At 32.5% G+C, this 20,365-nt stretch overlaps 1 protein-coding gene across 1 annotated transcript; it reads left to right on the plus strand.

Annotated features, from left to right (window-relative positions):
- The first annotated feature begins 7,464 nt into the window (after positions 1-7,464).
- On the plus strand, positions 7,465-9,178 carry LOC130673957 (prion-like-(Q/N-rich) domain-bearing protein 25). The gene is made up of 6 exons (XM_057479168.1): positions 7,465-7,554; positions 7,681-7,690; positions 7,763-8,011; positions 8,084-8,332; positions 8,400-8,810; positions 8,922-9,178. The coding sequence occupies exons 1-6, from the start codon at positions 7,465-7,467 to the stop codon at positions 9,176-9,178; spliced, it is 1,266 nt and encodes a 421-aa protein (XP_057335151.1).
- Positions 9,179-20,365: the final 11,187 nt, after the last annotated feature.

Below are 20,365 nucleotides of genomic sequence, written 5' to 3' on the forward strand. Positions count from 1 at the left end.
ACATGAGCTCACACATGCGAGCTCGCGTTCATGAGCTCACACGAATGAGCTCACACGTGTACACGCGCGAGCTCACGCACAGCTCACATACACGTGAGCTCACGCAATTACATACGAGTGCGCTCACGCACACGCACGTGAGCTCACACACATGAGCTTACATACACGAGCGCACATACATGCACACACACAAACGCACACATATATGCACACATTCCCAAAGTGAAATCTTTTAACACCGGAAAATTTCATTTAACACCGGTGCAGAATATTTACACCGGCGGCGGCGTTATTTTTACACCGCTTTCGGGGGTAAATTTAACACCGAAAATTTTAACACCTACACCGTTTGGACTTACCTCGGTGATTTTTTACAGTGTAGCAAATAATTAAACATCTTACTAGATATAAATGTAATTAATAATTATGGTACTATTTTTAAAAATTTTAATAAAAAATTTTCAAAATAAAAATAAATAGAAGTACAGAACAATAATATATTTATATGAAGAGTACGTCAATCGTAACATCACGGATTTTTTATTTCTTCATCAGTTGATGTTTGGTATCATAACGAATATACTATTTACACTCACGCGATCACATGCGTAGGCCAGCGCAGTGAATAGCATCAAAGACTTTGAATCGGAAGGATGCAGGTTCGAGCCCAGCAGTCACCGGGATTTTTTTATTAATCAAAATCATGTATACTTCCTCTAAGTAATGATTCTAATACATTAATCACATTTCGGATCTAATTACAAGTGTCTTATATTTTTTTTCGCAATATAATATTTTTTTACACCGATGAAATCAGTGATTTCCCATATTCACTTTTCAATTTAGTGGATTCTGATATTCACTTATCAAATCAGTGAATTCCAATATTCACATATTCATTTAGTGAATATTCACTAATTCTGCGTGGTACAATTGTTGCATTGACAATTAGTGAATATTCACTTGAAATTAGTGAAAAATCACTAATTCATATTTAGAGAGTGTGGTAATTTAAGAGAAATTACGGTATATTGTGGTAAATTTTGGTAAAATACGGCAATTTACTGTAAGCGAATATGCTTTTGATTTTTACAGTTTCACATTGCAATACTTTATGGTAAAATACTGCAGACTTTCCACAATTTTACGGTAAATTGCCGGTCTTTAACGCAAAATTAGAGGTAAAAATACCGTACTGTTGCCTCGATTTCGCCAGTTATTTATGAAAAATTTTAAATAATTTAAAAGAAAAAGTTTTTTTTTTCGTGTTTTTTAATTTTCTCAGTCTAGTTGATCGAATGATCTAAATTTCTCAAGAAAGTTGAGGACTAGTTTGCTCTTTGGATTGCCACAAGAACTACACACAAACATAAATTTATACAGACACTCGGACGTTATTATGAAAATAGTCAGAATAGCTTCCTTAGTCCTCAAAACGTCGACATCTGATAAAATTTCGATTTTCGAAAATCGGGATGAATCCAATGCTTGCCTGAATTTTTCGAAAGTCGTTGATCTTTTAAGTGGCGAGTTAAAAATAACGATTTACTTGATTTTTTCCGAATAACTCATAATATTATTTATCAAGTGTTTCAAAAAATTTTCAATGTTAGAAGTCAACAAACTGAGTCAAATGGCTTTTTGAACGTCTAAATCGGTTCATTACTCCCAAAGAAATTGGGCTGATTTAAAGTTAAAAAAAACAACGATTTATTCACGGAAAGAAAATTATGGGAAGTTTTGCTATGCATTATGGGAATGGTTCCCATAATGGTATGGGAATAGTACCTATACTACTATAGGGATGGTTCCCATATATTATGGGAACCATTCCCATAATAGTATGAGAATGGTTCCCATACCATTATGAGAATAGTTCCCATAATATTATGGGAACCATTCTTATATCATTATGGGAACCATTCCCATACTATTATAGAAATGGTTCCCATATTGGTATAGGAACTATTCCTATAATATTATGGGAAATATTCCCATAATGTTATGGGAACCATCCCTATAATATCATAAAATTTTTTTTTTGCACAATAGTGTAGAAATTTCCCGAAATTTGAATTTTCTTGAATGTTTTGTACTGACAAAAAATCCTTGTCAAAAATTTTAATGTTTTTTTGCCAAATACGATTTTTTTTTTCAATGTTTGAATTTTTGTTTTTATGTTTAATAATATTTCTGTGTATTGTAAAAGTGATTACCACACTTCTTTAAAATGATTTTTTCATGATAATATGGGAACCATTCCCATAATATTATAGGAATAGTTCCTATACCAATATGGGAACCATTTCTATAATAGTATGGGAATGATTCCCATACCATTATGGGAATGGTTCCCATAATGATATAAGAATGGTTCCCATAATATTATGGGAACTATTCTCATAATGGTATGGGAACCATTCCCATATCATTATCGGAACCATTCCCATAATGGTATGGGAACTATTCCCATAATATTATGGGAACTATTCTCATAATGGTATGGGAACCATTCCCATATCATTATCGGAACCATTCCCATAATATTATAGGAATGGTTCCTATAATAGTATGGGAACTATTCCCATAACATTATGGGAATGATTCCCATAATGGTATACGAACCATTCCAATTGCATTATGGGAATCATTCCCATAATATTATGGGAATAGTTCCCATACAATTATAGGAACCATTCCCATAAATTATAGGAATGATTCCCATACTATTATAGAACGTTTTCCTATAATTATAGGAATCATTTCTATAGTGTTATGGGTATCATTCCCGTAATTATAGGAACTATTCCTATAATTATGGGAAACATTCTTATAATTATAGGAACCGCTCCCATAATTTATGGTCGTAATTCCAATGATGGTATAGGAAAAAATTTCACAAAATTTTGGGAACCGCTGCCATAATTTTCTTTCCGTGTTGAACTTTCGAAATAGAAAGTACGACATCACTACTTTCGAGCTCAAAGAGCTCAAGAATGTATTCAATAGTATTTTCTAGCTCTTGAGCACGAAAATAGCGGGGAGTCTTGGGGCTGGCCTGCGGGGTCAGACGGTTTTCAGATTTTTTTAGTAGTATTTTCAATGTATTTAGTACGCAGTATTTCAAAACATTTCATAAAATGATGTTTTTTTTTATGGATAAAGTCTAACGTTAATGTATTATAATAATCAAAAGAATAAATTTATGCAGGACCTCAATTCGAACAAAAAGTTTTAGAAAAATAAATAAATTGATTATCAAGTTAAAAACAATAACATGTACAAATGTTATCAAGGTTATTATTTAGTTAGAGCTCCAAAATGAGAAACCCAAGTAGAAATCAATTATCTGTAAAGTGTTTTAGCGATAAGATAAAAATATATTTTATTACAGATTTGCCGGACTTATTGTGTTAGACTACTTTCGACAAATTTAGAACATTTTTTGTTTTTTAAAAACTAAAAAAATCATTGTTAGATTATAAATGTAACAAGTTCACAATTTTACAATCACAAATACAATAATTATTATGAAAATTAAAACTGTGGTAAAGCGAAAGCTATTTCAAGTCTTAGCTTTTATTCTGATAATAGCGTATCCAATTTTCGGAAAAGAAAATAATGATAATTATCAATGTGCGCAGGACAATGATAACGTAAGTATACTTGGTAAGATATATTGATTGTTATTGTTAATTTGGAATGCATATATTTAAATCATATAAAATATAAATTATAAATTGTATACAAATACCCGGGTCAAAAAATTAGATCAGTTTTGAAATAAATGATAAATTCAAATAACTTCTCTTCAATTCAAGTTTATAAATCGTATTTGTTTTATATAGGAATTTATTTTGTTTTTGCCCTCACTGTTCCTTATCCAGGCAAACATCAGACTTATTTTCGTATGATATTTAGTCTGTATTAAATCGTGTTTAGACTAAAAACAGACTTTTTTATTATAATTATTGGTCTGTGTTTAATTGTTTCTATACCCGATGAAAAAAGATTTTATACAATTGTATAAAATTATATACAAAAAATGGTCCGATCCAATTGTATATAACTGTATAGAAATTGTATACGATTCTACACAAATTGTATACAAGTCTATATAATTATATACAATTTTATACAAATTATATACAATTCTATATATTTCTATACATTTCTATATAATTGCAATATATAGAATTGTATAGAATTGTATATAATTTTATAGAATTGTAGACAATTTGTATAGAATTGTATACAATTTTCTATACAAATTGTATACAATTGGATCGGGCCATTTTTTCTATCCAATTATATATAGTCTATATATAATTATATGGTTGCGTAACAGTTCAACCAAAGACAAAATAACCGCGACAAAATAACCGCGACAAAATAACCGACGATAAAATAACCGAATGACAAAATAACCGAGCGACAAAATAACCGCCCTTTTATCACGGTTTTTGTGTGTTATGTCGTCGGTTATTTTGTCACGGTTATTTTGTCGTGGTTATTTTGTCTGCGGTTATTTAAGCGTGACACCAATTATATATAGTCCATATATAATTGATATATAATTCTATACAATTGTATAAAATCTTTTTTCATCGGGTAAGAACAAAGACAGACTTTATTTCCTAGAATTTTTAGTCTGTTTTCAATCGCTTTCAAATTAAAAACATAACATTTTACGAATATGAATAATAATAATAATCTAGATATATAAATTTATTTTAATTTTCTTGATATTTGAAACATGCTAATGCGCTTCCGTAAAAAGATGTCACAAATATTTTTGATTTTATCCAGTAAATAAGAAAAATTTCTTGACATTTGAAGAGTTGTTTTGTTACTTTTATTCAATACTAAAAATATTCAGTCAAGACATCTAAAAAATAAACCTATCAAACTTTCATTAACTGCCTACATGTTTTAACAAAAGACACTGAATTTATAATAAACAAAATATAATCGATTCTGTAACTTAATATATTTTTTATAAATATTGCCCATAAATGAAAATACTACAAGTCCATGATTCAATCTAGTCTTATCCTTGCAAATTTTCAGAACTAATATTTTTTAAAGTTCAAGAATTAATCTAGTTGTCTGCCGTTAACGCAATTATTTTATAAAAACGTTTAAAATTTTTATAAAAGATCAGAAACTGCTCAAATCGTTCAATTAGACGAAAATCAGATTAAATTTTTCGACTCAGGTATATGTAGGCAGAAATTAGAGTATTCACTACCAACGTAATTTGTTATAAATTTTCCATTTTAACTAAATATCGTACTAGTGTGATCCTACCCACCAACAACCATGCTGTAAGTTAAGGAGTACGTGTGAAATGAACAAACTCGATAATTTGTATACATGTAAAAAACAAGGTACTTTTATAGATGAATAAATAAAACGTGTTTGCATTGATAACAGCATTTTTAATTGTCATTTTTATTTTGATCACAGTGTATTTAGGGATATTTTGCGCACGGAATGAGGATTGTGATGGAATATTGCGTTCGAAGTGTTCGAAAGATAATATGTGCATTTGCAGGTTCAATACTATTGTAATAAACTCAACCATATGTGCACCGCTATTGGGTGAATATTGTGTGAACAATGAAAAGTGTGCGCCTGATAATTCTATTTGCATTCATAACGAATGTCGATGCAAGGCAAATACTTCACCTGTGTCTAATAATCAATGCAAATTAAGTGAGCTCACATTACATAATTAATCGAGTAATTAAATCCAACTAAGTTCTTCATAGATTATCATAGACTTTTCTTTACGTTCTAGAGATACTAGGAGAACCTTGCTCTGACGATAGCAAATGCAAAGATGTGAAATTTGCAAAGTGTACAGCTAATAAATGTGATTGTATAGCTAATACTGTTGCATTAAACTCAACCATATGCGCACCAGTTATAGATGGATTTTGTGAGAAAAATAATGAATGTATAGTAAAGGGTTCTATCTGTGTTGATAATAAATGCAAATGCAAACCTAACTTAGTTCCTCAATCTAATATACGTTGTAAAGAAGGTAAATTTCCAGTTGTTAAGCATTTCACATTTCAGATTTAATATTTATTACAAATTTTAAATAATTTAGTTTTTATGCGAATGCCTTGCGATCGTGATTCTGATTGTAATGAATTCATTAATCATTCACGCTGTAGTGAAAGGAAAAGATGCGAGTGTATGATCGAGTATCATCCGATCAATCTGACAGTATGTGCACCAACGTATAATCAAATATGTCAGGACAATGAACTATGTGCAAATGATAATTCTCTTTGCATTGATAACAAGTGTCAATGTAAACATAATTATGTTTATCAAGAATTCAAATGCTATCCAAGTAAATTGATTTTATAACATATAATGAAATTAATTAACAATCGTAAAAAAAAAGTATACGTTGTTGTATTTCATATTCAATAGCATATTTGGAAGAGCCATGCGTTGTTCATGAAGATTGTCGTAAAATAAAATTTGGAATTTGTTCAAAAGATAAAAAATGCGTTTGTAATGAAAAATTCACTCAGTTTAATAAAACATCGTGTGTGCCGATTATAGGTGGATTTTGTTCAAAGAATGACGAATGTAAAATTTCAAACTCACAATGTATTAATAATCGATGCGAATGTAGAGCTTATTATTCATCTTTATATGATGCGCAATGTTTACCAGGTATGGATTTTAAGAACGGTGACTTATAAGAGAAAAATTCATTCATTCTATCAGATTGAATTCAAAGTAATTGATTGTTTTCATTCAATTGCAGCTATATTAGGATCGAATTGTGAATATGACGACGATTGTAGAAATTTATGCAATGCAATGTGTTCGGAGTTTAAGCAATGTATTTGTCAATCGAACCACATTCCCTTAAATAGTACGACGTGTGCTCCATTACTGGGTGAATACTGTCGGAATGATGAACAATGTATAACTAATAATTCTGTTTGTATTGGCCATACATGTCGATGCAATCATGATTTTATAGAACGGTCAAATAATAAATGTATTGATGGTAATAACCGCTCACAAATGACCATCACTAAATAACAAATCGAGATTTCCGGAAATAGTGTCCACTTTCGGAATTATTAAATGATCATAATTATTTTCCAGGTTTATTCACTAAATATTGTGAGGAAGACAACGATTGCAAAGTATTTATAAATAGCAGATGCTCAAGGGTGCACAAAAAATGTCATTGTAAGCATAATTATGTGAAGATTGATAGAACAGCTTGTGCCCCATTACTCGGTGAATTTTGTCGTTACAATGAAAAATGTGGCTTGAGTAATTCAATCTGCATTGATAACCAATGTTCATGCCAACTTTACTATGATCAAGACTTTCGTGGTCGATGCATACCTCGTAAGTATATATCGTGAAAAACATCCCTAGTAGATCCGGAATACGGCAAATTAGGAGAAACGCCGCATTATGTGGCAAATTTGCAGTAAAATTGTGGCAATTCATCGTAAAATTTGCGGTACTATCGCAGTATTTCACCGTAAAACACCGTCATTTACGGTATTCATAATAATTACCGCAAATTATCATAAAATACTGTATTTTACCTCAAACTACGGCACGTAACGTTTAAATACTGCAAATTGCGGTAATTTAGGTAAAATATCGCATTTTGCGGTGAAATAGGTAATTTATCGTAATTCCGATCCGCTAGGCATAAATAAAAAATATTTTCATATTATTTAATCTTTTTTTTTCCTTTAATAAGTCTTGTTAGGAGTTGCGTGCGGCGGAGATAATGACTGTGAGAAAATACGACATGCGAAATGTTCTAAAAATAATAAATGCGTTTGCAAATCAAATTATTTTGAGCGCAACAGAACAACATGTGCACCACTTCTAGGCGAACGTTGTATGGAAAATAGAGATTGTTATCCAATCCACAGTGCCTGTGACCATGAAATATGCCAATGCGCCGACGGCTTTGTACGTCAATCTAATAACGAATGTTTGTCAAGTAAGTGTATCAATTACAAACGTAGCACTCAGAATTCGCGATATACAATAATTTACTTTCCCCTTTCACAAGGTTATCTAGGAATATTGTGTGAGAGTAATGACGACTGTGGTGGTGTAATGCATTCAGTATGCTCGAAGAATCACGAATGTGTTTGTAATGCAAATTACGTTGCATTAAATGAGACAATTTGTGCACCGTTGTTAAATGAACCATGTTTGAACGACGGAGTATGTGCAACATCAAATGCTGTATGCATTGACAATAAATGTCGATGTAAACATAATTATTTACTTCAGTCTGATAAAAATTGCGTACCAGGTTAATATAATCAGATAAATGAACATATTATCAACAAGTTTATTGTCGTTAACTTATTTGTTTCCAGAACGCTTGAAAGGAGATTGTAATTGTGATTTAGATTGTAACGCTATAAAACATGCAAAATGTTCAATGGGTAAAAAATGTGCTTGCAAAGAGAATTATGTTTCAATCAATGAAACAACTTGTGAACCAATGAAAGACTTTGTCTGTCACGCGATCGCACAAAGCGATGCAACAAGAGATTTTTGCCGTAAAAATAATGAATGCGGCGATTTAGTGCGTAAATATTGTTCAGAAAATCAAACGTGTATCTGTAAACCAAATTACATCGAATTGAACGGTTCCTGTCAACCAATTATAGGTGGTGATTGTAATAGAAATGAAGATTGCATTCCAGATAATTCTTTTTGTAATCTTTACACATGTCGATGTAAAAATAACTTTGTATCAATATCTAATAATCGATGTAAGGCAAGTAAGTATCAATATTCTACTTTTTTATATTCGAAAACTCACATAATATATTCTTAATTCTTCATAAGTTATTGATATACTTATTGAATATATACATGATTTGTCGTTTAAGTTTCATTGGGAATGCCATGTGAATCGGATGTAGATTGTAATTTTATAATAAACGCAATATGTTCGAATGGTAAAACGTGTGTTTGCAATGAAAATCATTTACCAGTAAATAAATCAACGTGCACGGTAATTATCGGAGGATCTTGTTCAAGCGGCAATCATTGTTCTATTGAAAATTCTGAATGTGTAAATAATATATGTCAATGCATATCCCCATATTCACGTGCGTCTGATTTACATTGTGCAGAAAGTAAGTAAGATGATGAAAAAAAAAAAATTTTGTGAATTTACCCATAGTTTTTTGTTGTTATTTCTGTGTTCACTCCTAATTTTTCAGCATCATCGCTAGCTGATTGTTCTGAACGTTCAGAATGTAGAGACGCATTACATATGGATTGTTCAATAAATAAAAAATGTGTTTGCAAGCCATATCATATCTTATTAGCCGACCAATCATGCGGGCTGCCTTTAGGTGGATTTTGTTGGCTAGAAGGTCAATGCGTCACAAAAAATTCTGATTGTATAGATAATATTTGTGAATGTAAGCCTGGTTATGTAAAAGTATCCAATAGTTTATGTGTGTAATCCCCGAATTATTAAAGATGATGTTAAATTTATTAAATATCGAAAAAACAATGCATAGATCATAAAAAGACTATTTTGTTTCTTTTATCAATCTCCGTAGTCGTATATCAGTCCTTATCAAAAGATAGTTTGTCAACTAGGAGAAAAAACTATCGATAATGTTATTCATAATTCCCATAATATTATAGGAATAGTTCCTATACCAATATGGGAACCATTCCCATAATAGTATGGGAATGATTCTCATACTATTATGGGGATGGTTCCCATAATATTTGGGAACCATCCCTATAGTAGTATAGGTACTGTTCCCATACCATTATGGGAACCATTCCCATAATGCATAGCAAAACTTCCCATAATTTTCTTTCCGTGTAGAAGATATAGATGGGCAAAACGAAGCCGCTCACGAAATGATCGATTTTTTGTGCACTTGAATATCTTATACAACGTTTGAAAATCGGCCCTAGATCGGGCCAAGAATGTCAATTAATGGCTCAGCAATGGCAATTTTTATTTGCCGATGAACGGCTTATAGTCGGGATGATAAGCTCGGGCCATTAATGGCGCTCGACTATCGGCCGATTAATGGTAGCCAGCAATCAGCCTAGCAAGCAAATAAATTGAATTAAAAAAATTTTGTATTATCATTATCCTACACGGAAAGAAAATTATGGCAGCGGTTTCCATAATTTTGTGAAATTTTTTCCTATACCATCATAGGAATTACGACCATAAATTATGGGAGCGGTTCCTATAATTATAGGAATGTTTCCCATAATTATAGGAATAGTTCCTATAATTATGGGAATGATACCCATAACACTATAGGAATGGTTCTTATAATTATAGGAATGGTTCCCATAATTTATAGGAATACTTTCTATAATATTATGGGAATCATTCCTATAATTTATGGGAATGGTTCCTATAATAGTATGGGAACTATTCCCATAATATTATGGGAATGATTCCCATAATGAAATTGGAATAGTTCCTATACTATTATAGGAACCATTCCTATAATGTTATGGGAATGGTTCCCATATTATCATGAAAAAATTTATTTAAAGAAGTGTGATAATCACTTCTACAATACACAGAAATATTATTAAACATAAAAACAAAAATTCAAACATTGAAAAAAAAAATCGTATTTAGCAAAAAAACATTAAAGTTTTTAACAAGAATTTTCTGTCAGCACAAAACATTCAAGAAAATTCAAATTTTGGGAAATTTCTACACTATTGTGCAAAAAAAAATTTTATGATATTATAGGGATGGTTCCCATAACATTATGGGAATAGTTCCCATAATATTATAGGAATAGTTCCTATACCAATATGGGAACCATTCCCATATCATTATGGGAACCATTCCCATAATGGTATGGGAACCATTCCCATAATGGTATGGGAATCATTTCCATACTATTATGGGAACCATTCCCATAATGGTATGGGAACCATTCCCATAATGGTATGGGAACTATTTTCATACTTTTATGGGGATGGTTCCCATATATTATGGGAACCATCCCTGTAGTAGTATCGGTACTATTCCCATACCATTATGGGAACCATTCCCATAATGCATAGCAAAACTTCCCATAATTTTCTTTCCGTGTAGTAGAATTCATTCCGGGCTCACCGGGGGTCTTTAGACACTCCAATGAGGCCAAACTTAGACTAAATTTAATAATGATAAATGATTTTTATTTTTAATTAATTATGGATAATTTCCCAAAACGTAACAGTGGTGCTGTGACCAAGATCAGCGATCATTGTTTATAGACAATAAAAATAATTTTTAAGTAATTAAATTAAACTGGAGAATGTTCAGTATGTAACCATAAGTAAGATAAAATTGGATACTTACAAAATCTACAGATATTAATTTTTTTTTTTTTTTTTCAAATAAACTGATATATGAGAAATTTATTGAAACTAACTGTTACGTTCTGGCGTTAATTATATTTAAATAAAAATTTTTAAATTTATTTTGGTAATTTATAATAGAACTTTGGTTACTCTGATGAAGAAAAATTCTTCAACAGAGTGACTACAGCAGATAAGCGATTTCCGCGAACACCGTCGTGGCCCGTAAGACACGCGAGGGGTCAATAGACACCCTAGTGATGTCAAACTTGAACATTAAAATTAATAAGATAAATTCATTTATATTTTTAATTAATCTGGGGTAATACCCCGGAATGTAAAACTAACAAAATTTAGATTATGAAGAATATTTTTTGATTTTTTCAATATTTATCAACAGACCACTTCGTCGCAAAATCCTCTGTATAGATCTTAGATTTTCATTTGAGATTTATAATATAATTTCGGTAGGAAAGTATTTTTGTTTATACGAAAATATATCCGAATAATTAGAAAATTTAATTGATCCATGACCTCAGAAATACAAATAGTTTCTATTAAAAAAGACATAATTTGATCAGCAAAAAAAAAAATATAAATAAACAAAGTGATATCAAGTCTATTACTCATTGATTGAAATAACAGTTTGACAAATAATTGAAAAACAATAAAAAAGAATAAAACTATTGTTTTATAGAGATAACAATATATTTATAACAGTATTTCTCAATCAGTCAGGTAGAATACTTATTTTTTTAATGCATAAAGGAACTATTCTTTACACATCCAATTAAAAATAAAGTATCCGAAATTAAACACGATAAAAAACAATTTAATTTCGAGAATGCAAATTGGAGTCAAGTTAGAAATGTTTCGATTCTTAGTTCTGATTTTGCTACATGCAAATATAATTTTCGGAAAAAAAAATAACTACAATTATCAATGTGTGCAGGACAATGATCACGTAAGTATACTTGGCATGTGTGTATATTAGAATGGGTCGAAAAACAAGATTTTATTTTGCGCCACCAGAAATCGATAGTATATGACAAAATAAAAATTTTGTCAAAGATCATCTCTTAAATTCGAGTTTTACACTGTAAAAAATCCGGAGTGAATTCGGAGTGAAATTAAATCCGAATTCACTCCGCATTCACTCCGCCACTCGGAGTTCCGGAGTTTTAAAAAAAATCACTCCGCATGCGAAGTGAATTGGGAGTTTTTTTTAACGGACCGATTGCGGAGTGACGCGGATATTATTTCACTCCCAATTCACTCCGGTCCGGAGTTTTAAAACTTAAATAAATTTATACTAATTTATGTTAAACTGCTAAACAATTTGTGTGTGTGTGTGTGTGTGTGTGTGTGTGTGTGTGTGTGTGTGTGTGTGTGTGTGTGTGTGCTTGTGTGTGTTCGGATGTGTGCAAATATCTGCGTGTGTGTCCGCGTGTATGCAAATGTGTACATGTGTGTAAGTGTACATGTGTGCAAATGTGTGTGTGTGTGCGTGTGTGCAAATGTGTGTGTGTGCGTGTGTGCAAATGTGCGCATGTGTGCAAATGTGTGTGTGTGCAAATGTGTGTGTGTGTGCATGTGTGCGTGTGTGCATGTGTGCAAATGTGTGTGTGTGCAAATGTGTGCATGTGTGTAAGTGTACACGTGTGCAAATGTGTGTGTGTGCGTGTGTGCAAATGTGTGTGTGCAAATGTGTGCATGTACGGATGTGTGCAAATGTGTGTGTGTGCAAATGTGTGCGTGTGTGCATGTGTGCAAATGTGTGTGTGTGCAAATGTGTGCGTGTATGCGTGTGTGTGTAAATGTGTGCATGTATGTACAAATGAGTGTGTGTGCGAGTGCACGTGTGTGTCTAAATGTGTGTGCGTATCAGCTGATCAATTATGTAATACGCGAGTTTTTACTTCGATTCTATTGAGTGGAGTTATTTTTAATTAATAATATTTACAAAACTCCGCTCCGGAGTGAATTTCACTCCGGAGGAATTAAATTAATAAAAAATTATCTACTCCGCGAAAACTCCCCTGCGGAGTGAATTTCACTCCAAGGGGAGTAATTATTAAAAATTCATTCACTCCGCATTCACTCCGGATTTAATCCGCATTTACTCCGCGAATTTTTTACAGTGTAGAGATAGCTCATTGCGATTTTTGATTTCCCATTTAAATAACAAGGGAAAAAAAATTTCTTTTTTGTTTAAAATTGTTTACCTTGACAACGGCTTATTGTAGAGATAAGCCCAAGATAACTCTTTATATTAGAGCTCGAATTCGAGTTATAGAAAATTTCGACATCTTTTTAATTTTTCTTGAAACTATCAGTGTTCAGTCACGAGCTTAATAATTTTGAAAAGCTTCGTGTACTTTTGCAATGTCCGAGAGCTGCCAAACTCGCTACTGACTTCAAGGTTAGAATAGTACCGAGTTACTCGCTATTTGAGCCCGGCACATACAATATCCTTCTCAAGGCTGTGTCAAGCCGGCCTGAAAGACCCGCTATCAGCCGACAAATTAGGAAAATTGGCGGCTAACTCCTACTAGTCTAGACGCTGTATTATATTCGGTTTCAGCGGGTCAAAAAACAAAAAATAATCTTATTTTGTCATAAAATGACATCAGGCCTTTTTTGTAGACAATTTTATTTTCTACAAATTATTTTCAGTAAAGTTTTTTCAATCTCGGCATTGTTTTCTAGTTATTTCCATTTTAATGTCAAACGCTTAAAATCGATCAGAACACAATTTTTTTAAGATCTTGACATTAAAATGGAAATAACTAGAAAATATGCGGAATCCGAAAAAAATTTATCTAAAATAATTTGTAGGAAATAAAATTGTCAACAAAAAAGACTTGACAACTACGAGTCCAACCTCACTCGGGCCCACCACGCGTCCCATCTTAAGAAATAAAGAGACTCTGGTCGAAGTGGGGCTTGGAATGGGCCCCCATAGTACCAATTCTATGTATTGGTCGACACACCAAAATTGGTCGAGAGGGGACGTGGTCTCTTTTCCCTGCCTCCCTGAGAAGACAACCAGTTTTGTTAACATTCATTTGTCCGTACATCAACACATTCTCACACACACCTAACTTTGGACTGACACCCGGGATGCACAGAGTCCTCACAAATCGTGAGTTGAATATTGAACGTGTTTTGAATATTCCTTACAAATTTCTAAGTACGTCTTTTTAAGTTCTGTCTTTTTCCCTTCATCCGCCTCTCTCTGATATTCCCTTCGAGCTTTGTAGACTACTCTCTTTTCTTTGGTTAGTTCTCAGGTTCACCACGGATATGATTTTATGTGCACCTTTTCCCGCGGGACAGCAAATTCGCATGACTCTATTGTGGTTTTAGTAAGTGCATCGGTATACTTTTCCACGTCCTCGACCGTTTCCAGCGCTAGGCCCTCAAAATTTACTTTTGCGAGTTCTGGTAGTTTCTCGCAGAACTTCTTCCAGTCGGCTAACGCAAGGTTGAACCGCTTGGGATCCGCCCGGTCAAGACCCTCCCGATCTCTTGGAATTCCTAGGCTGACATCAATCGCATAGTGGTCGGTACTCTGCACCCACTCGCGTTTGATGAACCAGTCTCGTACGTACCGTGCAAGTTTTGGGGTGGCTAAGGTGACATCTATGTATGATTACCCTGATGTCGATTCATAAGTTGGGCCCTCCCCTTTTATTTTTAAAATCTCCGACCCATAATCATCTATAAAATCTTTCAATTTCTCTCCCTTCTCGTTTGTTTCCGGGTCTCATCTAATAGACCTAGCTTTCGCGTCCATCCTAAATAAAACCCTATTTCCCCTTAGTGCCTGAGCTACCTTTTCTAATTGCGTGATGTGAATTTCTATTTCGTCACGACACTAGAAGTATGACGATACCACGCAGTGTGCGGTGCTTAGTTGAAAAACATGTATCATTTTATATTTTAGAATAGTTAAACAAATGGCCTCTCCCTAGTTGTGGCAGCAATTCGTCCATTGCTACCAAAACCAGGTATATCAAGACATTTGTTTCTCGCTGCTGCGTATGGCTCTTGTAGGAAAAGGACATCAATACATTCCTCCTCCCACAAGGCGCCTGTCTACAGTGTTCCTGCCATATCGTTTCGCAGTTTCACCTGCAAGACTCGACGACCACCCGCGTTAAAACCTCTTCCTCTTCCTTCTCTTTCTGTTGTTGTCGGAATTGGGGGGGATGGGATTTCGTTTCGCGTTTTTTTGAACAACGAATTCGCTAGCAGTTGTTTGCAGTATCGTCTTGAAATTAGCTTGTTTTGACGGGCTGTAGAGACACTAAAACTTCAAGATTCGATGCTGGTATCATGAAAAATTAACTGGTCAATCACTGGAATTTCACGGGTTCATTTTAAGATAGTGAGCGTAAGAATTCAAAGTTGATTTTGTGATCATGTTCGTTTGGTTAAAAGTACAAAATACTTCTCAGTCGGTCTCAATCCGAATCGTTGATATAGCATTATCTCTGTAACGATCCAATAGATACTGCAAATAACAAGAATTTTTTTTCCGTGATACTAACGTAATTTTTTATAAATTTCATTTTAACTAAATATCGTACTAGTGTGATCCTACCTACCAACAACCATGCTGTAAGTCAAGGAGTACGTGTGAAATGAACAAACTCAATAATTTGTATACATGTAAAAAACAAGGTACTTTTATAAATGAATAAATATAACGTGCTTGCATAGATAACAGCGTTTTTAATTGTAATTTTTATTTTGATCACAGCGTATTTAGGGATATTTTGCGCACGGAATGAGGATTGTGATGGAATATTGCATTCGAAGTGTTCGAAAGATAGTATGTGCATTTGCAGGTTCAATACTATTGAAATAAACTCAACCATATGTGCACCATTATTGGGCGAATATTGTGTGAATAATGAAAAGTGTGCGCCTGATAATTCTATTTGCATTCATAACGAATGTCAGTGCAACGCAAAGACTTTACCTGTGTCTAATAATCAATGCAAATTCAGTTAGCTCACATTACATAATTAATCGAGTAATTAAATCCAACTAAGTTCTTTATAGATTATCATAGACTTTTCTTTACGTTCTAGAGATACTAGGAGAACCTTGCTCTGACGATAGTAAATGCAAAGTTGTAAAATTTGCAAAGTGTACAGCATATGATAATAAATGTGAATGTACAGCTAATACTGTTGCATTAAATTTAACCATATGTGCACCACTTATAGATGGATTTTGTGAGGAAAATAATGAATGTATAGTAGAGGGTTCTATCTGTGTTGATAATAAATGCAAATGCAAACTCAACTTACTTCCTCAATCTAATATACGTTGTAAAGAAGGTAAATTTACTATTTGTTAAGCATTTCAAATCTTAGATTTGATATTTATTAATTATTACTAATTTTGAATGATTCAGTTTATATGCGAATGCCTTGCGATCGTGATTATGATTGTAATGAATTCATTAATCATTCGAGCTGTAATGAAAAAAAAAGATGCGAGTGTATTACAAATTATTATCCGATCAATAGGACAGTATGTGCACCAACGTATAATCAAATATGTCAGGACCATGAACTATGTGCAATTGCTAATTCTCTTTGCATTGATAACAAGTGTCGATGTAAACATAATTATGTTTACCAAGAATTTAAATGCTATCCAAGTAAATCGATTTTATAATATATAATGTAGTTAATTGACAATTGTGAAACAAAAGTATACGTAGTTCTATTTCATATTTAATAGCATATTTAGAAGCGCCATGCGTTGTTCATGAAGATTGTCATAAAATGAAGTATGGAATTTGTTCAAAAGATAAAAAATGCGTCTGTGATAAAAAATTTACGCAATTTAATGAAACATTGTGTGTGCCTGTGATAGGTGAGTTTTGTTTAAAGGATAACGAATGTCTAATTTCAAACGCACAATGTATTATCAATCGATGCGAGTGTAGAGATTATTATTTACCTTTATACAATAAGCAATGTTTACCAAGTACGTATATTATAAGCGATGACTTCATAAGAAAAACTTTATTTATCATATCAGATTGTATTTAAAATAAATTACTGTTCTCATTTAACTACAGCTTTGTTAGGATTGAATTGCCAATACGATGACGACTGTAGAAATTTATACAATGCAAAGTGTTCGGAAAATAAAAAATGTATTTGTCGATCGAATCACGTTCCTTTGAATAATACGTCGTGTGCTCCGCTATTAGGTGAATATTGTTGGAATGATGAACAATGTGCAACGGATAATTCTGTTTGTATCAACCATGCATGTCAATGCAATCACGATTATATAGAACGGTCAAATAATAAATGTATTAATGGTAATAGCGGCTTTCAAATTACCTTCATTTATTTACCGGATGGACACTTACGGAAAAAGTGCCTATACTTCGGAGCTATTTCAAATAAATTAAATAATTATAATCCCTTCTTAGAGTTTTTAGATGTATTCTGTGAAAGAGATTCGAATTGTAGAATGATATCGAATTCCAAATGCTCAGAAAAGAAAAAAAAATGTGTTTGTCACAGTAGTCATGTAAAAATTAATAAAATAGTTTGTGCACCGTTATTAGGTGCATTATGTCGTTATCATAAAGATTGTGGCGCAAGTAATTCAATCTGTATTAATAATCAATGTTTGTGCAAACCTAACTATGTTCGAGTCTCTGATGATAAATGCTCACCACGTATGTATACATCGTGACGAACACAAATCCAAAATATTGTTATATTATTGTTTTTTTTTTAATAAGTCTTGCTAGGGCTCATATGTAAAGTCGATAATGACTGTAGAAAAATCAGATATGCAAAATGTTCAGATGATCACAGATGTGTTTGTAAATCAAATTACCTCGAGATAAACGTGAAAACTTGTGCACCGCTGATAGGAGAGAATTGTATGGAAAGTAGTGAGTGTCATCCCATGTACTCTCGTTGTTTTCGTAGAATATGCCAATGCACCGATGGCTTTGTTCGCCAATCTAATAACCAATGTTTGTCAAGTAAGTATATTAATTTACAAATATAGTGCTCAAAATCCGTGACATAAAGTTATGTATTTTTCTTCATAACAAGGTTATCTACAAAAATTCTGTGAGAATAACGACGACTGTAGTAATATATTGCATTCAGTATGCTCAAAAAAAAAACAATGTGTTTGTATTGCAAATTATATTGCATTAAATAAAACAATGTGTGCACCTTTGTTAAATGAACCATGTTCGGACGACGGAGAATGTGCAACATTAAATGCTGTTTGCATTGACAATAAATGTCAATGTAAACGTAATCATTTACCTCAGTCCAATAATTATTGCATACCTGGTTAGTATAATTACACAATTGAACACATTGTAACAAAGTTCATCATAGTTTACTTACTTTTTTCCCTAGATCGTTTGAAAGAAGCCTGTGACTGTGACTTAGATTGCAATGCTATAATACATGCAAAATGTTCGATAGATAAAAGATGTGTTTGCAAAGAAAACTATGTTTCAATTAATGAAACAACTTGTGAACCAATAAAATACGATTTCTGTCCTGTGAACGAACAATGCTATGCAACTACAAATTTTTGCCGTCAAAACAACGATTGTGACGACTTAGAGCGAAAATATTGTTCAGAAAACCAAAAGTGTATCTGTAAACCAAATTACATAGAGTTAAGCGAAATCTGCCAACCAATTATAGGTGGTTACTGTTCAAAAAATGAAGATTGTATTCCAGATAATACTTTTTGTATTCTGAACATATGTCTATGCAAATATAGCTATGTAGCTCGATCTAATGATAAATGTATACCAGGTAGGCATACATTTTCTACCCTTTTTAATTATGAAACCGAGATAAGTAAATTTTCATTCTACGTACTGAAAAAATTCAAGTAATTCATAGAGTCCTCGAATTTATACATTATTTGTCATTAAAGTTTCATTGGGAATGTCATGTGAATCAAATGGAGACTGTAATTTGATAAAAAACGCAAAATGTTCGAATGGTAAAATATGTACATGCATTGGAAATAGTATTTCACTAAATCAATTTACGTGCACGGTAATTATCGGAGGATCTTGTTCAAACGATGATCATTGCTACATTGAACATTCGAGATGTGTCAATAATAGATGTCGATGCAAGTCTGAATATACATCAGCATCTGATGGCCAGTGTGTAAAAAGTACGTAAATTTACTGAGAAAAAAAATTAATAAATTTACTCATTGTTTATTATGTTATTTTTCTGTTTACTTATATTTATTTTAGCATCTTTGTTAACTGATTGCTCTGAACGTTCAGATTGTCGAGATGCATTACACATGGGTTGCTCAATTAATAATAAATGTGTCTGCAAACCGAATCACATTGCATATATCAACCAATCTTGTAGACCGTTTTTAGATGGATTTTGTTGGTTAGAAGGTCAATGCATCACGGAAAATTCTGAATGCATAGATAGTAGTTGCACTTGTAAGGATGGTTATGTTAGAGTTTCGAGAAATACATGCGTGCAATCCCTGGATTATTGAAGAAGTTGATAAATTTACAAAAATATTAAAATTCACAAAATAATTTGTAAAGTACGAATTCCATCAATTTTATCAATCTCCATAGTTATCAATTTAATTCTTATTGCCATCACAACTTCAGATTTAACCCGTCAGCACTCACGTTAGGGTAAATGTGGGTATTACTGCGGTTGTGGGTAATACTGCGGATATTTTTAATTTGATAATAAATAAATGATATATTAGTTCTTGAAGCTTAAATAAATTATTACTAATAACTTATACCTTTAAAGATAAGATGGATCAATTGTTTTATAAATAAAATTGTTAATTCAATTTATTTTTAACTAATTAAAATTGACACGTGGTAAAGATATGAATTTATGCCTACTTTGTGAGTTTCTGTGGCAAAAGCAGTGACACGAATAGGCCTTTTATTATAAAT

Source organism: Microplitis mediator, chromosome 8 (genome assembly GCF_029852145.1).
Source record: "Microplitis mediator isolate UGA2020A chromosome 8, iyMicMedi2.1, whole genome shotgun sequence".
NCBI classification, from domain to species: Eukaryota; Metazoa; Arthropoda; class Insecta; order Hymenoptera; family Braconidae; genus Microplitis; species Microplitis mediator.

Coding starts and splice junctions, on each gene's coding strand:
- LOC130673957 (XM_057479168.1), top strand. CDS start 7,465: ATGTGGCAAATTTGCAGTAAAATTGTGGCAATTCATCGTAAAATTTGC. Junction 8,012..8,083: donor TAATAACGAATGTTTGTCAA/GTAAGTGTATCA, acceptor CCCTTTCACAAG/GTTATCTAGGAATATTGTGT. Junction 8,811..8,921: donor TAATAATCGATGTAAGGCAA/GTAAGTATCAAT, acceptor TTGTCGTTTAAG/TTTCATTGGGAATGCCATGT.